At 44.4% G+C, this 19796-nt stretch overlaps 1 protein-coding gene across 5 annotated transcripts in view; it reads left to right on the forward strand.

The window, feature by feature from the left end:
• CARMIL1 (capping protein regulator and myosin 1 linker 1) overlaps positions 1–19796 on the forward strand; it is a 308617-nt gene that overhangs the window by 239221 nt on the left and 49600 nt on the right. For all 5 annotated transcript variants that reach the window (XM_034985796.1, XM_034985797.1, XM_034985799.1 and 2 more), the window contains 3 exons: positions 184–359; positions 4524–4611; positions 7092–7241. In XM_034985796.1, the coding sequence (XP_034841687.1) occupies positions 184–359; positions 4524–4611; positions 7092–7241 (414 nt within the window). The remainder of the gene's footprint in view (positions 1–183; positions 360–4523; positions 4612–7091; positions 7242–19796) is intronic.

Consider the following 19796-nt stretch of genomic DNA (forward strand, 5'->3'; position numbering starts at 1 on the left):
ACTTCTCCCCCGCCCCCGCTGTGCCCTGATGTCACCTCTCCCCTCCGTTGTGCCCTGACGTCACTTCTCCCCCGCCCCCGCTGTGCCCTGATGTCACCTCTCCCCTCCGCTGTGCCCTGACGTCACCTCTCCCCTCCGCTGTGCCCTGACGTCACCTCTCCCGTCCGCTGTGCTGTGTTTCAGGTGTTGCTTGAGTCCATGGTCGATGCCGCCGAGAACCTTTGTCCCAACGTGATGAAGAAAGCCCACATTCGACAAGACTTGATTCATGCCAGCACTGAAAAGATTTCCATCCCGCGTACCTTTGTGAAAAACGTGCTGTTGGAGCAGTCTGGCATTGACATCCTTAACAAGATTAGGTAGGTTTACGACTGTAGTTTGTGTGGCCGCAGTCGAGGCAGCTGGGAGGAGCGTTACTGTCGGCTCCAGCCGCGGAGAAGGCGTAGACACGTCCAGTAGGCTGTCGTGGCGTACTGACCGGGCTGCGCGGAAACGCCTAGGTTTATACATGAACCAAACAGGACGGCCGCGGATACGCCTGCCTTACGGAAGAGCATGCAGCGCTCTGCTCCGTTTGTTTGATTTTTAATAGGGGGGTACTTGTTGGTAATCCCTTTTTTTCTCCTCCTGAAGCGTATCCTCCACCTTCAGAAATTACTGACTTGAAGTTGGCTGTTCTGAGCAAATGCCCAGCCTAGAGACAAGCAAAGGGGCCCGCTGTGACCTCCCGGCTGGTGCCTCCTGTGTTCTGTGGTGGGTCGGGATGCTGTGTACGTGCTGGTGCTGCTCTCGACTGTTGGCTGATTTGTGCTTGGAAAAGGTGGAAAAATACGCCAAGATACAAATATTGAGAAGCCGTGATCACCAAACAAACTTTCCTCTATTTCCACCTAGAAACTCTGGGGTGGTTAGCAGTCTGAATGATATTCCACGAATTCTCCGTGTTTCTCCGTTGGGGAGTCAGCAGACTAGTAACCAAATTCAGAAATATTTTCAAATGTCCCCTTTTAACTGTTTCTGAATCTTGATAAGAAGACTTCGATGTGGGGGGGGGGGAACAACCAACAACAAAAACACACAAAAAACAAAACCCCAGCTTTTATCTGAAGAAGTGGGCGTTGTGTTAACAAAGAACAAGTGATGTGTAGCCGAATGAGAACCTATGAGAAAAGTGAGAGTTAAAATAAGCCAAAAATGATATTACAACCTAGATATGGAAGGTAGATCATGGAACTTTGAGGATTGAGGAATTCTGCAGTGATGAGACCATCTTGGGTCTAAGGTGCAGCTGTCCTGTGTGTGTGTTGGGGTTTCTAAAAATAAAACTCTAGGGCGCCTGGGTGGCTCAGTTGTTAAGCGTCTGCCTTCGGCTCAGGTCATGATCTCAGGGTCCTGGGATCGAGTTCCACATCGGGCTCCCTGCTCCGCGGGAAGTCTGCTTCTCTCTCTGCCTCTGCCTCTCTCTCTGTCTCTCATGAATAAATAAATAAAGTCTTTAAAAAAATGAATAAATAAAAGCTAAATGGTAAGACTTGCACAATGAAAGGCCATTTAGAAGATTTACAGGACCCCATAGATCAGTGATTTTACTGACTCAAGCCCTAAGTATGCTTACATAGTTCTGCAACCCATAGTTTTAGGATTTTTATTGAAGCCCCTGAAGTATTAAGGAGGAAAAAATGCATTGGCCACCATTCTTCTGTCCTAATGGATTGAATTGCCAAGGGATCATATTCTGGTGCCTTCACAAGAGTACCAAATTCTGTCAAATATGGTCACTTCTTTTGAAGATGGGCAAATTCTGAAAAGTGAACAGCAGGCTACAACTCCTTATATCAGTGAATCACTTCTGTGTTCATTAACTCCTTGCTTTGCTTTTTCTTTTTAAAATGTGTTATTTGGAGCATTGATGGAATGAAAATACAAATGTCCACACTTGTGTCTACATCCAGATACAGCTGTGCCCACGCAGGTTAAGTGGAATTCCTCTAAAAAGTTCATAGTTTGGAAGTTCCATAAGGAAGCATATCATCCGGTAACAAAATGATAGCACAATCCTGAAACCTTTTTTTTTTTTTTTTTTGGTGCACTTTAAAGAATCTTTTTTGGTCCTACAGTTTGAAACAGATAAACCATCCCTCCCCAACTTGGTGGGGCAGGGGAGAGAGAGAGAAAACGACCGATTCTATAGTTTTATGAAGAAGTAAAATTCCCAAACATGCCTGAAAAAATGAGAGGAAGTGCTTGTCAAAATTAGAATCCCAGTCCCCACCCCCCTTCACCCCCACCTCCCACCCCAGGTTTGGGGTGGGACCCAGTAATCTGTATTTTTATTTTTTTATTATTATTATTTTTTATTCTTATGTTAATCCCCTACATTACATCATTAGTTTTAGGTGAAGTGTTCCATGATTCATTGTTTGTGCATAACACCCAGTGCTCCATGCAGAATATGCCCTCCTCAATACCCATCACCAGGCTAACCCATCCTCCCACCCCCCTCCCCTCTAGAACCCTCAGTTTGTTTTTCAGAGTCCATCATCTCTCATGGTTCGTCTACCCCTCCGATTTCCCCCCCTTCATTCTTCCCCTCCTGCCACCTTCTTCTTCTTTTTTTTTTCTTAACATATATTGCATTATTTGTTTCAGAGGTACAGATCTGAGATTCAACAGTCTTACACAATTCACAGCGCTTACCAGAGCACATACCCTCCCCAGTGTCTATCACCCAGTCACCCCATCCCTCCCACCCCACCCCCCACTCCAGCAACCCTCAGTTTGTTTTTCAGAGTCCATCGTCTCTCAGGGTTCGTCTACCCTTCCGATTTCCCCTGCTTCATTCTTCCCCTCCTGCTACATTCTTCTTCTTCTTCTTTTTTTTTTTTCTTAACATATATTGCATTATTTGTTTCAGAGGTACAGATCTGAGATTCAACAGTCTTGCACAATTCACAGCGCTCACCGTAACACATACCCTCCCCAGTGTCTATCACCAGTCACCCCATCCTCCCACCCCCTCCCCTCTAGAACCCTCAGTTTGTTTTTCAGAGTCCATCGTCTCTCATGGTTCGTCTCCCCCTCCGATTTCCCCCCTTCATTCTTCCCCTCCTGCTATCTTCTTTTTTTTTCTTTATTTTTTTTATTCTTATGTTAATCCCCATACATTACATCATTAGTTCTAGATGAAGTGTTCCATGATTCATTGTTTGTGCATAACACCCAGTGCTCCATGCAGAATGTGCCCTCCTCAATACCCACCACCAGGCTAACCCATCCTCCCACCCAGTAATCTGTATTTTTAATGAGACCCAGGTGAATCTTATCAGCAGGCACCTCTGGGGAATAATAAAGTAAAGTATTAGATAAGCCCAGTAGCTCCCAAGACCTTGTTTTGGGGACAGGAATTAAAGAAACATCCTTTTATCTTTAGCCTAGGAAAATCTCTAATGTAGACATCAAAGAGTTGGTGCCGCCATTTCTCCCTGCCATCCGAAATCTGCCTTGCCAGAAAAAAATCTCAATGCAAATTACTGCCTTTAGGTTAGAAAGGTTTTTCCCTGTTACCCAAATATACTTTCAACCTTGGTTTTAGGATTAAATATATTTTGGTAACTCCTTCCCCTGCTCTAAAAACTTGAAAATTCTTGACTTCAAAAGTAGACTGAACTTACGAGGCGATATTGGAGCGTGGGTCTCTCTCTCCAGCACATTCACCTTCAACTGTATTGTGCATTTATGTCCGTTTGTACATACGTGCATTTCAGTAGGATTATTCAGACTGAAGACACACGGGTAGAATTTGAATTCTTGGGAATACCAAATAACTAAAATGCAGACTGAAATACCAGCTATCTGACAGAGACCCTCGTGGCTGACTTGTTTATTAGTGAAAACTCCAAAACTAGTGGGTTACTTTCAGTTGACTGGACACCTTCTTAAGGTCAGGTGAGAGACACCGAAACTGCATGTTTTGGTAACCTCTGTTCATAAAAGGCAAGAGAACAGTGAATTTGTAACAGTTTGAAGTAAGACAGGGAGTACAGCAGAAGCACCTCAATATGGTACCACTGGATTGGTAAAAAGTTTTGTATTTTTTTTTAAGGCGGGGGACATGCATATTAAAGTAATAACCCAAGTTTAACAATCAGACTAGACTTTCTTAATTTACTCCAGCCCAGGTTTGTTTTCCTTTATGTCAGTGGAAGAACTGTTCCTCACCACACGGTACATCTGGTTCCCATTTAGTTTGTCTTTATCCAGACGTTTTTCATTTCTACCACTAAATCTTGAGTTTTGAGATTGCAGAGGCAGGTTGAAATTGGTCAAGCAAGTCTGTTATTACCTGTGTGTTTATGGCAGTGTTTAAGGCTTATTTTTGGAAGTCCTTAGCCCTGTTCACACGTTCTTCTGTTCCGTTTTCAAAGACAGAAGCGGAATCACAGTTGACCTTATCAACATGGCATCAGCGATGGGTGATGTTGCACAAATTTAAATGCTACCGTGTCCTTTTGCTTTTCACATAGTGAAGTGAAGCTGACAGTGGCCTCCTTCCTGTCCGATCGGATTGTGGATGAAATCCTGGATGCACTCTCACACTGCCATCATAGACTGGTGAGTGCTGTGCACGTCCGGAGTGGGACTCCCAGTGCGGTCCGCCGTGATGCTGGGCAGGCTCCAGGTTGGGGATGCCGCTTCTTTCCTGCATCTTACTCCTTTGCAGCTTTATGGCCACGATCCTACTTTTCCTCTCCTACATTGCTTCCAGACAATTCTAGAATATGTTAGAATCTCTCCAGAGGGAATGGAAGGGGAACAGGGACGTGATGGTATTGAGAAATTCTGTTGTGCATTTATAACGCAGACCAAAAGTTTTGTTAATAATGCTGAAACCGAGATCTAAAATTAAGGTATTTTAGATTATTTAATTTTTGTGTGCTTATTTTGTTGCTCTTCAACATGATCATGTGGGAATGGACTATTCCTGAAAACACGGGGTGAGGGGAGGGGAATATTTGGAGTCCAAAGAAAAGGCCAGAGTAAAATGGACACATTCTAGGGATCGGTAGCTGCCACGTGCCCAGCCAGGCCTCTTGGATATAACCGAGGTAAAGACATAAATTGTCTTCGTCTAGAGACTGGTTTTATTGAGGTAGAAGACTTTACTTCCAATCTCACTGCATATAAAAAATAGATGAGAAACTTCATGTGTTTTCAACTTCAGGAAGTCCTCTGAGGCACAGATGAAGGTTTCGTTACTCCTTACATCTTGCGTCGCGAACATTTTAGCAATGTGCTGTGGTACGAATCTCTTGAGCAAGTTATGACATTTTCCCCGGAGAAACATTTCAAATTAAGTGCAGGCTGGAGAGAGTGCATTCAGGCTTTATGGCATGGAATTGTCGGTGATGCCAGGGAGCACCTCAGTGGGAAGAACAGTAACCATGGCTTCTCCACGAGGCAGACAACATGAATATTTCAGAAAAATGGGTAGGCTGTCCTCTAAAATTGAAAAGATAGGACAGCAGTCTCTCGCAGCGTCACTGAAAATACTGCCCATGGGCTGGAGCTGGCCCACTCACCACCGGGGACCTGTGCCTGACAAGGTCACCAACCAAGAGGAAACGTGGAGAAATTTCTAGAGCAACTGGAGATGGCCACAATATGCAAACACATGTTATTTCTCTAAAGTTTCATTTTTATTGTACTTTACCAATATACCGGTGTGTGGCAAACTGGAAATATAGAAAGCTGGTTCATCACCCCAGAGACTTTAAGAAGCACTAGCTTCTGGTTTGTGGCACAGAAAAGGCCTATGTTAGGGGCACCTGGGTGGCTCAGTCGTTGGGCATCTGCCTTCGGCTCAGGTCATGATCTCAGGGTCCTGGGATCGAGCCCCGCATAGAGCTCCCTGCTCGGCGGGGAGCCTGCTTCTCCCTCTCCCTCTCCCCCTGCTTGTGTTCCCTCTCTCGCTGTGTCTCTCTCTGTCAAATAAATAAATAAAATCTTTCAAAAAAAGGAAAGGCCTATGTTAGTGTCTAGAGCTCCCAAGTCAGACTTTTCCTTTTTTTTTAAATAAGCAGAAACAAACTCAGTGGAGCATCCTTTATAGAAACGATTTCTCAATAACCCACGGCTGCAGGGACGGCCTCAAGATGCCCCTGATACTGTATCAACATGATTGCACGTGAGCACCACACTGAACGGCTGAATTGTTCACTTTTTTGGCATTTGTCTTTCTTTGAAGAATTTACTCAGAAAAATACCGACTTTTTTTTTTATACCATTTAAAAATGAGCTATGTGGGTGCACTTTTGTATTGAACTTTGTTTTAATATTCTACTGATTTGGGTTGTAAGAAGAGAGCTTAACTGCTGTGTGAAAGGAATCGTATCTAAAAAATGAAATTTTGTTTTCAAAGACATTCCAATTACATGAATATATTCTCCAATTTAAGTTTCGAAGTGTCGCCAGTGGTTCCACGGTATTGTCAGCTGGTTCTGATCTTTCCAAAGAATTAAATCAAAGTTCCTGGTGATGAGTCAGCCCAGCACTAGAGTTTATTAACTTCAGCCCAGTTTATTCTACCTCTTATCATTAATGTTTTTAGGTTTACCTAAAGCATAACAGTGGAAATTAATAAATCCTATCACATACGGTGTTCATTACCTGAAAACAATGAAAGCTGTTAGCAATTTCCTTCCTTTCAGCCCTTTAAAAACAGGAAAGGTTGGAATCATTTTATTTCCCCTAATTAGATACTTTTAAAGCACTAGATATAGAAAGAAATTATTTCGGAGGAACTATGAAATAAAATTAATGAAAAGAACACTCCTTATTTTCTTCTACACTAAGTATTCTTGTATTTTACTAAAGGAGGTTTTATGATTTCTTGCTTAAGACAATCCACCCTCCAAAGATAATAAGAGGTAATAAGAGGTGAGTTATTGTAGTGTGAATGTATTGAGAATTGTCCGTAACCGCAGGCACATAGACTCCTTCACCGCGCCACCTTGTGGCAGGTATCTTCCAGAATTCAGCTAACATGCTCTTCCCTTCTTGCCTCTGGTGCTTCTTCTCCTTGACTCTCTTAGGCTGACCATTTCAGCAGACGGGCCAAGACCGTTGCTCAGCCAGAGACCTTAGAGATTGAGCTGGCTGAAGAGAAGCCAGCTAAGCGCTCTGTCATGACGGTGGAGGAACTCACGGAGATGGAACGTTTGGAAGATCTGGATACTTGTATGGTAAGACACGTCCTTTGGTGACACCACTACCCCATCCCCACTGGGCTTTGCTACTGATTTTTTTTTTTTGGAGATGTCACCATTACAAACCAGACCAAATAGAACTCCCTCCCAGAGATCATTCTTTCAGAAACTTGTTGCTTACAGAGACTGTTAACGAAGCTAATGAAGCTGAAGCCTCAGGTCCCCACTGAGGCCCTGTACCTTACTTTGGATTTGTAATTTTGTAAAGCTTCACTTTATTTCATTTTATTCTATTTTTTTTTTTTTTAAAGATTTTATTTATTTGACAACGAGAGAGGGAACACAAGCAGCGGGAGTGGGAGAGGGAGAAGCAGGCTTCCCGCGGAGCAGGGAGCCCGATGCGGGGCTCGATCCCAGGACCCTGGGATCATGACCCGAGCTGAAGGCAGACGCTTAACGACTGAGCCACCCAGGCGCCCCTCATTTTATTCTATTCTGTATTCCAGTGTAATTAACATTCAGCGTAATATTAATTTCAGGGGTTACAATATAGTGATTCAGCACTTCCATATATCACCCAGCGCTCATCACAACAGGTGCCCTCCTTCATCCCCATCACCTGTTTCCCCCATCCCCCACCCACCTCCCCTCTGGTCACCATCAGTGTGTTCTCTAGAGTTAAGAATCTGTTTCTTGGTTTGTCTCTCCCTTTTTCTCCTTTGCTCGTTTTTTGGGGGATTTTTTGTTTCTTAAAACTTTTCTTAAAGAGTACTTCCATACCCCCTCCCAAGGAAAAGTTGTGGAAGTTACAGTGAGCATAATACCTAGATCTGCCCCTGTAGCTTCAGTGGAAAAAATTCCTAAATTCATTAGGAGAAATTGATTATTTAACTTTTGAAGGTCATTTGTGGCAAGAAAATATTTTTAAGTAAGCCATTAGGAATGTGGGGAGGACTTTTTCCCACACAAAATATGTAGGATAACTATTTCTGTCTTGGTCCTATCACTTTTATTTCCTCTGGTGCTTTTTCCCGTTTTTAATTTACACAGTTTGGGGGTATCCTCTTATATTTGCATTTCCCATTTAGTTTATATTCTGTTTAATTCCCTTGATGCGATGTGCTTTAGAAGATGCAATATGCACCTAGTGTCTACCCAGCAGTAGGTCTTGATTCCTAACTCACTTTCTGAATTTCACATGGTGTATCCATCTGGCCACGTAACTAGGGTGTTCAGTATGTTGATGTTTTTTCCCCTCTGAGGACAATTTTACTTAAGTTCCTATTTCATTATTTTAGAATTTGCATTATTAGTATTAGTTACTTCTTTACTGTAAAAACAGTTGTATGTGCCTCTCAATATTTTTATGTTTCACTAAAATAATTCATCTTTTAGGAATTCCTCAAAATCTGAGAGAGTGCTGCTAGACAACCTCTGGGCTACTTCCTTGCCCAAATGTTTCTATATCAGCTAATAATTCTAGTAATTTTTAGATTCAGCCATTGTCAGGAATGATACTTGTTTTTAACTTTGAAAACCAAGGATTTGATGTGCCTGCTGTGATTTTTCTAGCCCAGAAGAAAAGGTAATGCTTTAAGTAGTTCCTTATTTATAAGCCAGCCATTGTTACCTGTTAAAGTCTGTGAATAAAATAATTGAGAACCCTCCAGATAAAACCCTATCATATACAAGGAGGCTAGCAAAGAAAGCCAAAAATATAATCCTAGATTTCAAATAACATTCTAGTATAGTGAAAGATGACAAATAATTTGCTATATAACATGTAAACTTACAACTGTATTTGGTCTATGTAGGGGGAATTATCAAGTTTTTTAATAACTTGTCTAGTATATTGTAAAATGTATCTTTAGTATTTTTTTACTTTGCATCTTGAGGCAATGGAAGTTAACATAGGGTGATTATTCCAGAAAGCTCTTAGTTTAACCTTAAAAGAAAATAAGTATGTTATAGGAAATAGATATGAATTAAAGATTCAAAATCAACTCTACATGTCACATTTCCTGCCAGAATTATTCAGTCATGTGTGAGTTGGGAAGGAGTAAAGAAAACGTGAGCTCGTGACGTATTTTGTTGCGTTTGTAAGTTATGTGGTTTAGGATGAGAGAGTGTTGGTGAAAAAAGACTGGCTTAGCTACTGTAAGGATGGTGTTTCACTGTGTAAACTTTATTTTTGTTTGATTGACTGCTTTGGTTTTGTCATGTGAAAGAAAACAGTGGTTGTTCTTCTTAAATAAAGTGGGTGGGGTAAGAGGAGAGGAGAGGAATCATTTCTTTAAATTTATTTTTTATTAAGATAAAATCAACATATAATACCCTTTTAGTTTTATTTACTTATTTTTTTTTTAAAGATTTATTTGTTTGGGAGAAAGAGCATGCACTGGTCGGGGGGAAGGGCAGAGGGGAAGAGAATCTTAAGCAGGCTCCACGCCCAGCGCAGAGCCCCACTCAGGGCCCAATCCAGGACCCTGAGCCAAAATCAAGAGTCAGACACTTAAGCAGTTGAGCCACCCAGGTGCCCCTTTACTTATTTATTTTTAAAGTAAACTCTACACCCAGTGTGAGGCTCAAACTCATGACCCCTGAGATCAGGAATCATAGGCTCTACTGACTGAGCCTGCCAGGCATCCCAACACTGTTTTACTTTTAGGTGTACGACATAACGATTTGATATATGTATATATTATAATATCCTAAGCCACCCACAGACAGCGCATTTTACACCGTGGCAGGTCCTCTGGGTGCAGGGAGCCCTCTCCTACAGAAAATCAATTTTCTGAGCTTTGGGCTTTTTACCCTAAGCCAGTGGCACAAATTCAGAGCGAATTTGAAAGGAACAGAGGATTCGTCTCACCTTTTAAAATTACCTGCACTGCCTCTTTCATAATCAAATAGCGGCAGATCGTTTGTGTTTCTCGTTGACATCCATTACCAAATATTCAAGTTGTGGTCCTCATGTGGCGCCATTTTAAAAGGGTTTGAAGAACAGGTTTGCAAGGGAGAAACATTTAATTTGTTTTGTTTTTGTTTTTTTTTTTAAAGATTTTATTTTTTTTATTTATTCATTTGAGAGAGCGAGAAAGAGAGAGAGAGTGCACATGAGAGGGGGGAGGGTCAAAGGGAGAAGCAGACTCCCTGCCGAGCAGGGAGCCTGATGCGGGACTCGATCCCAGGACTCCAGGATCATGACCTGAGCCGAAGGCAGTCGCTTAACCGACTGAGCCACCCAGGCGCCCTTGTTTTGGTTTTCTAAATGAGCCTGTGCACACGCCTTGGCAGCGTTTCTGGCTTAAGTGATCCGGGAAGACGGGATACAAGGTTAGCTGTTGTATGGAAGAGCCCCAGAAGGACTAGTGCCTCTGTGTCTGCAGATAGCTTCCCCACGTGGAATCGTGAGTCCTGTGCTGTACACAGAGCTAGAGCGCCGTCAGGTGCGGTGTTGTAACTTTGCTATTACTGACATGTGGGTTGATAGCCCAGAGCCCTGTGACACTTTCCCTGGGGGCATTCCAAAGTAACTTAGACTCGTCACCGACCTTCTCCCTTAGAGATTCTACTTACAGAATCAGGATTCTGGCAGTTTTTGCCTGTGATGTTCATGACATCTGCTAAATCTATTTTTGAACATTTCTTTAACAAACTTAGTAGGCAATCTGGGCATCTCTTTTTTCCCTACCCCCAGATATCTTATCATCATGTTTCTTCCATGTCTCCGTGGTCCAAAAGTCAATTCCATTTCAGTCCTTATGTCTCTGTAAAGAACCAATAGTTATAATCACACTAAGGAAGGTTTAGCGCCATAAATTAGAGGTAGAAATTTATTAGTCGAGTTGAAGGGTTGCCTTTTTGGAGATGGAAACAAATTTAATATATATGGCTGATTGCTTAAACTTACTCTTTGTCTAAGTGAGGGCTGAAATTAGAATGAGTGAGTGGTTTGAGAGGCCCTATTATCTGCTGGCAGGGCAGGCCAGGGAGTTGGTGGGGGGGAGGGAGGGTGCCTGAGACCTTCTCATCAACCTTAATTTCATAATTGTTGAAGGAAAAGGCAGTTTTCTTTAAATAAAAGGGCAGAGTTAAAAAACTGTCTTCAATCTAATTATCTCTTTTTCTTTTAGCTAGAAAGAAACAAAGAAGTTATCTAGTTCAAGTGGTGGGTGTCATGGGGGGTGGGGGGTGGGTCCCGGATAGAACAAGAACTATGAGAATAACCTGCAGACATTTTCCAGTCTGTGTCCACTCTCATAGCCCCAGAGATTCTGATGTCAGTTTACTCCAGACAGAAAACCAGATGATTTAAAAAGCCTTCTTGGTCATTTATTTAACCCTTAGATGCAGTCCCTGTAATGTGATGAGCACTATTCCTAGCTCTTTATGAAGAGTAACCAGTTCAGCCCTTTCAACCACCTATGAATGATAGATATCATTAATATCTTGTGTCTAACAAGTGGGTAAACTGAGGCATAGAAAAGTTAAGTAACTTGTTCAAGTGGCCTGAGATCCCCCAAAGGCAGGCAGTTTGGCATTGTAGTCTCTGCGTTTGATGGATGTCATATATGGTGTATTTCTTACATCCAGAATTAAAGCTTCGGTAAGATTTAATTAGACTTGCATTGCTTTGTGTAGCATATCTGCTTACTGATTCCAGACTAAATTGATATGTAAACAGGAACACAAATGAAAGACATGTACCCTATAACTGTAATGTAAGCCTGCAGGTTTTAAACATGATTGGAAACCGCTATGTCAAAAATCCTGACACGCTCAATTGTTAGAAATGCATCTGCCCACTTCGGGCTTACCTGGAATATTCCTTGCCTTTCCATGTGTTATTTTGTTGGCGATAATGATTAATTAGCTTTCCTAGATTTATAATCTCAACACCCATGCCTTCTTTGTCCTGCTGAAACGTGTATTTACTTAGCCTCTTGATTGTCCATAGACCATCTGTTCTTTCCTGCTATCAGGTGCTCTTAGGAAATCAGTATTCCCAGCTGTCTCTTTGAACTTCACTTTATCATTGGCCTTTGGGGTATTGAAGGATGCAGTTCGCATTCTACTGATTAGTTACTTCTTAATTTATCGCTATATATAGTTTGCCACCTTTAAAAAATTACAGAAGCTCAGGGTTTAGGATCACGTGCCAAGTGGGTGAAGACCCAGTGTCTGCTCCTTAGCATAACTAGCTCACTAATTGTATGTAATTCTTTCAGATCTTTTAATGAGTGTCATACCCGTTTTAAATCAAAAGATATTCATGCAGAGAAGCAGTTCATCTACTTACTGATATTTCCTAGGAAAAGAATTTTAAAAGCCTTGAATTATTCTAGAGTACACCTTGTGAATCCTTTTTTCAATGACAAAATAACAATTATTTTCCCTTAACAAATTCAGCCTCAAATTTTAATATATAATTTTTCAGCTTTTTTTTTTTTAAGATTTTATTTATTTGAGAAAGAGAGCATGAGAAAAGTGGGGAGGGGCAGAGGGAGAGGGAGAAGCAGACTCCCCGCTGAGCAGGGAGCCCAACACTGGGCTGGATCCCAGGACCCTGGGACCATGACATGAGCCAAAGGCAGATGCTTCACCGACTGAGCCACTGAGGCGCCCCTGATTTTTAAGCTTTTTAATAGAGATTAAAATTTAATGAAGATCCATTTGTCTTGGTCAAAATATTTTTTAAAAAACAAAGCACCTCAAAAAAAAAAAAAAACAAATCACCTCAATTTTAAGTACCACTAGTTAGTAGAACTAATCTATTTTTTTTTTTTTAAGATTTTATTTATTTATTTGAGAGAGAGAGAATGAGAGACAGAGAGCATGAGGGAGGAGGGTCTGAGGGAGAAGCAGACTCCCTGCCGATCAGGGAGCCCGATGCGGGACTCGATCCCAGGACTCCAGGATCATGACCTGAGCCGAAGGCAGTCGCCTAACCAACTGAGCCACCCAGGTGCCCCTGTAGAACTAATCTATTAACAATATTGCCAAGTATAGACTATTGAGTCAATATCTCATTTAAATTAGTTGCATGCATACCAAGTAGGTACAGGAAGTTGTTCAAGCCCTGGTTGTTAGCTTCCTCTTATAATTTTATTTATTCTGTAATGTCATTTTCTTATTGATATCACTTAACTTTTTAATCACTGCAAAGTGACCTATGAAAACCTCTTGATTTCCAAATATTAATTTTCTTTTTTTTTTTTTTTTTAAAGATTTTTTATTTATTTATCTGAGAGAGAGAATGGGAGACAGAGAGCATGAGATGGGGAGGATCAGAGGGAGAAGCAGACTCCCCGCCGAGCAGGGAGCCCGATGCGGGACTCGATCCCGGGACTCCAGGACCATGACCTGAGCCGAAGGCAGTTGCTTAACCAACTGAGCCACCCAGGCGCCCCCAAATATTAATTTTCAAAACTGTAGTATAGTACAGCTAGAATGGGTGTTGTATGTTCCTCAGAGTTTCGAGTAATTTCTGTGGCAGACCTTTGTGGAAATGCCAGGGGTGCCCCGCAAATCCCGAGAGGTCAACATTTCCTGACGACTGACAGTTTTCTTAACTTTTTAATTTTTAACTGGCACCAATACTATTTGCAGAGGCCCTATTCCAGGGAGCTCCCCTAGAGATCTGCCCCCAAAACCTTTTTAGAAAGCCTAACACACAGCATTGACCACCCTCAGCAGCCCCCAGGAGACAAAGGAGACCCCATGGAAAATCCCTGTGACACCCCGTTTCTGTAGTCATCCCTGTACCTTTTCCAGGCAGGTGACAGAACGGCCCCACTGCTCCCAGTGTGAACCAAACTCCTGAGGAAGAAGACGGGGAGGACGCATTAAATCCCCCCGCCCCCAAAAATGACTTAGAACATTAACTAGTTGTGACTAGTCAGGGCATTCCAAAACCAGCCTCTGAGTTGGGCAGCTGACTTGCAGAGGATGTGATGATTCTTCTGAGCTTAATTCCGGACATGTAATGATAATTATAAAAGATAATTTTGGTTTCCCTCATGAGTTAAATTGAGCAAAGGACCCTAATAGCCTGTGGATTGATGAAACAAGCAAAAAACGTTCCGTTGTTTACCTGTGCGGGGTGGGGTGGGGGTGGGTTTGTAGACGACATAGGAGTACACTTACACTTCCCTTGAACAGGACCTTTTAAAATCAAGTCCTAACTAGTTCAGTCCCTTACAAGCAATCACAGATTTGGTAACTCCTGGGGCTAGTACAGTAGAGCCAATATTAGATGATTTCTCTAAAATCAATCCCACTTTGCGGCCCTTAGAAACCTCATGTTTACAGAGTGTGCGTGTTTGTTTAACGACCTCTCTCTTCTGTCAGAGAGCTCCAGATTATCACTGCTTGCCAGTGGAAACCGAAGGCCAGATGTCCTCTTTAACTTCTGAATTAAACCATATTCAAATCCTAGAGAACAGTGCCTTTAGATATTAAGTGTGTGTGTCTAACGAAGAAGGTGAGCGGTGCTTCAGGGCGGCTGGCTTACCCAGGAACGGGCGCGGGGAAAAGACTGGATCAAGGTGGCTGCTGGCCCGAGAGCCCCGGGAGGAGGCAGGAGGAGTCCTCGATGATGAAGTCTTAGGTAGTTCTGAGCTATCGAAAGACTCCCTGAACTAAAAATACGGACTAGCGGGCCGTTTACTCATTCAATAAATGCTTATTGTTCATCCATCGTGAGTGCTGTTCTCGGCTCTGTGCTAGAAATGGAAGGTGAAGGAACCAGCGTCATCACCCAGCAAGTTTGCTGCGCTGAAAGGCAGAAGTGGCAAAGCTCGTTCTGCACATCACAGAACTAGCATCTGTGGGAAGCCCACACGTGTATTTGCTTGGGTGTGGAAAGATGTGCCACCGAAATGAGGTCATCTAGAGACGCTTGAATTAGCACAGAATGCGTCTTTCAACCCTCAGCGCAGCCCACAAGTGACTCATCAAGTCAGTGTAATGGTTCTGGCCAGGAGTTTAAAAAAACAAACTCAGAAATGAAACACTAAGTATGAATATAAAGACCAGATTACACCAAATGTTTGTTTCAGTTGTACATACATGTATGCATACGTCAGGTCGTGGCATGAATAAAATACATTCCGTATATACGGTGGATCACAGTCTAGGGGGCGCCTGGCCGGCTCAGTCAGAAGAGCATGCGACTCTTGATCTCGGGGTTGGAAGTTCGTGCCTCATGTTGGGTGCAGAGAGTCCTAAAAATAAATAAATAAGTAAAACCTACAAAATAAAAATAAAAAAGCTGGGTCACGGTCAAAGGCGTTTGAGGAACATTCATCACCAGAAGCTCACTTTCCCCGCTGTGGTTCAGCTTGCCCCCAGCACTAGGCACACACAGCCCCTCACCCCGACCTACTCTTCCCCGGGCAGTGGGGCCCAGGCAGGGCCTGAGCAGAGATCCAGCGGTGGGAGAGGACCTGGTGCCCTTGAAGGTCTCGGCTAAACAGACTTGCCTCTTTCTTCCTGCTGTTTTGGGCCTCTGGACAATTGCTGAGGTGTGCGTCTGCATTGTGTCCTGGAGCTTCAGTAAGGGCTGCCGTAATAACTAGCCCTAAAAAACTTGTTGCCATATACACGTCATGGTCACTGTTGACTCCATCCCAGAGTGCCTCTGTTACAAATACATGCAGGAGAAATAACAGGTCTTTATCAGCAGTGATGAAAATCCTGAGCTGCTGGTTTGCTCCCTATCTCACGAACACGTTACTCCATGACTTAAGCCTCACCTTCGTCGAGGGCCTCAGAGCTCACTGTGCACTTGACCTAAAAAAGGGTTTAGGGCCTGAAGAAGTATAGTTCATTGTATGCAGCCTTAATTCGGGCTTCTTTATTTTTTTTCTTCTTGGTCCTGATTTATTCCTTTTTTTTCTCCCCCCAAATCTTGCTGTTCTAAATGGGTCTCAGCTCATTTGGGACTTGAGGTGGTTGTACATTGATAGTGAACTATTAGAGCTCTGCTAGAGTGCAGGTCGCCCGGCCCGGCCTGGGGGAGGGGCGTTGTCAGGGAAGGCATCCTGGAGCAAGGTTCTGAGCATCATGCCTGGCACATAGTGGGCGCTCGGTAACTGTTGGGACAGAGAGATGGCATTTGAGAGAGAACTTGGCTGGGAGGAGAATGAGTAAGTGAACGTGGCAGAGAGCGGCGCACACGGGTTCAGAGCGAGGAGAGAACGTTGCAGATTGAGGAACTGTTGCAGCGTTATGTGCGGCAGGGATGGGGGGTTGGCAAAGAGGCTGGAGGCCATACCACGTAAGTCTTGAGACTCACGGGGGGCTAGCTTGTTTATATATTATTTTAAGGCGGCAAGGAGTCCGTGAAGCTGAGGAATATGGGAGAACGGCAGGTCTTGCCAGAAACGGACAGTAGTGGATGTGTTGAGTGGGGGTGCCCGCCAGGCCCCGGCTGAGATGTCCAGTTGGCACGGTCGGTGTGAGTGGGCTCAGCAGCTGGTGGGAGCATGTAGTCCGCACGCGCACCGCAGCGTAGACACGCTTACCAGACCACCTCCCCAGCTCCGTAACCACTCTCCTTTCTACGTCTGTTTACCCCGAGCTACAGACTTGTATATTCAGCCTCTCCCTGACATCTGAACTAGATGGTGTCCACAACAGAGAGCCACAGACTACCCACCCCCCGCCTCCCGAGCACGCCCGAGCCCCATGTATGACACTGGTTCTACCCACAGGCTCAAGCTGTCCCTTTCCCGTACTGCCCAGTCCCGCTCTGTCCCTCAGCCTCGTCACCCTCGGTTCTTGCCTGTACCCCTGACGCACGCTGGCAGCCCGCAGTCTTGCCTCCATTCCTGCCTTTCTGCAACCTGTCAGTTCCTACTCAGCAGCCTGGGAACCTACTCGTGTCCCAGGTGTCGGACCCTCCGACAGCCTCCCATTGCGCCCAGAATATGCTTTCCTCAGGTCTGTGAGGCCCCTGCCTGTCTGTCTCCACCTGGTCCTGCACTCCCTTTTGTTCACTTCCCTCCAGTCCTTCCACCATATTACCGCCTTTTGTCTTCTCAGCATTGATCACCACCAGAAATGATTTTATTTACTCCTGGAGGTATGTTTTGCCCACCTCCCCACACTGGACTCTCAGCTCCTGGAGGGCAGGGACCTGGGTTGTGCTGTTGACCATATCTCCCGGTGTCTATTGCTCAGTGCCCAGCACATAATAATCGCTCAGTAAATCTTGTTTAATGGCATGGCTTTGCGTTCCAGTTATTGCTTGGCTCTGCTTCCCTACAAGATTCTCTGCTCCTTAAGAGTACGGGATTTATGTCTTTCTGATTTCTGTGTAGCGAATTCCATAAAATGTCAGTAACACATTTCTCTGCAGACTCTAGAAACTAATTCCTTGCAGGGCGCCTGGGTGGCTCAGATGGTTAAGCATCTGCCTTCAGCTCAGGTCATGATCCCAGGGTCCTGGGATCGAGTCCCGCATCGGGCTCCCGGCTCAGCGGGGAGCCTGTTTCTCCCTCTGACCCTCTCCCCTCTCATGCTGTTTCTCTCTCGCTCGCTCTCTAAAAAAAAAATAAATAAAATCTTAAAAAAAAAAAAAGTAATCCCTTGCATGAAAAGGTTATCTTTATGAGGTTCGAAGAATGAGATTATAGGTTATGTCCTCAGTGATCTAAACTCTCAACAAATTGTATAGGGAAAAAGGAGAAAAGCCGCCCCCCTCCGCCACAGACATACAGTATCCATGTGTGGGAGCTCTTTTAGCCCATTTTTCAGATGAGACTCCCAGAGTCCAGAGATGCTGAGACACTTGCCCCAGAGCACACGGCTAGTTAAGGGACAGCCAGAGCTGGGCGCTGCACTGTCACTGAGCCGAGTCCCAAGCCCGTGCCCTCTCTGCTGGGTCCCTGGTCTTCGGGATGGCCTGGGTCACTGGCAGCAAAGGCTGGGGAGGTTGGGTGAGAAAGAGCCCATGCCCGAGGCTTTTGCACCAGGAGCTCGGTGGGCCGGGTCTGCATGACTGCAGGCCTACCGTCCTTACGGGGTTTGACCTTCCTGTCAGTGGACTGGGCAAGATTCTAGCTTGTGTTTGAACGGACGGGAACGAGCAGCAGAGAGACCTGGGACAGAGGGCTCTCTGCCTCTGCGAGCCGCCCATTCAGAGAACATACGTGGTCAGTCCACATTCACTCCTGGCGAATCAGGCCATGCTGTTTGCCCCATGTTTGGTTTCCTGGCTTTCCTTCTTGCCTGATGGAGTTGGAAGTTTAGCCAAATATCTCCTGATAGAGTTGGAGGCTTAACCAAATATCTCCTGAAAGTAGAGGCTTGCTGTGGAGGGAACGAGCAGGCTGGAATAACGCGGGCTGAAATTTGGGAATGACGGAAAGCAGGGGCTAAGCTGTAGGTGGCTGGGGAGGGAGCCCAGGTGCGGGGGACCGCCTGAGTAGAAGCAGGCCACACTCGATGGCCTTCGTGATTCGACGTCAGTCTGTCAGTGTACCAGTTGTAGTTGAGGGATACTCATCGGGGTTGGGATGAGGTCGTCTTCATTCTGCAGCTCTCATGTGGAAATTCAGAGCAAAGTTGGCCTCTCCAAATTCTTGGTTTCTCCAAACTCCGAGGAAACCGCTATCACTGCTGGAGTTTGGTATTTGATTTCGCGTCTACCAGGGCTGTGGTCAAACATCTCTCACAAGCCTATTCTTTTTCTTTTTTTTAAGATTTTATTTATTTATTTGGGAGAGAAGGGAGAGGAAGCTCGATCCCAGGACTCCCGGGATCATGATCTGAGCCCAAGGTAGACGCTTAACTGACTGAGCCACCCAGTCGCCCCTAGCCTATTCCTTAACAAAATCAAAATATAAAGTAATGGTTTTTAGCTTTGGCCCTTGATGTATGTTCTGCCGAAAATCCTGACTTTCAGACTGAAAACCACACTTGGAAACTAGACCAAAAACAAATTACTTCCATGCTCCAGATATAACTGCATTTCTTTTATATATTTTAGTTTAGATTGTATAACCTTATTTATATAGTTGCTTCTTGGAGTTATACATGTTCTGCTTTCCTTGAGAAACTACTTTAGGGGCATATTTTGTAATTAGTAAAATAGAAATTAAAAGGTAAAGTGAGTGAACAGAGTTAAGAGGGGTAAAAAAACGGACAAGGATGTTAAAGCCAAGCTCGGGATCTGTCCCCAGCTCTGCCTGTGTGGTGCTCCGTTCTGCTCGCTGGGAAGGGGGGGGCCTTAGCCTCGGGAATTCGTGTGGCAAGCTGCAGACCTGACGTCTGATTATCAAATTGAGCCATGTGACCATTTCTCTTGCTCAGAGAGAGGACTGCCTAACCAGAGCTGAGCTAGAGGGTGGGTACCTGCAAACAAGCCAGGGTTTTCCTCTGGAAGCTGCTTCAGGTTGACCTCCGCCCTTGAGCAAGCACTCAGTTGAAATCCCCCAAAGCCACATCCAAGTCAGCGTGGCCAAAATGGTCTTTTCCTAAAAAACACTTCAGAGCGTCCTCTGTCGTGGGCATAGCAAAACCACAGAAATGCTGCTGGTTGAGCCCTGTGTGGCCTCGACTCCCCAGGTAACTGGATCAATT

This window comes from Mirounga leonina, unplaced genomic scaffold (genome assembly GCF_011800145.1).
Source record: "Mirounga leonina isolate KUSES-001 unplaced genomic scaffold, KU_Mleo_1.0 Mir_366, whole genome shotgun sequence".
In the NCBI taxonomy this organism is placed as follows: domain Eukaryota; kingdom Metazoa; phylum Chordata; class Mammalia; order Carnivora; family Phocidae; genus Mirounga; species Mirounga leonina.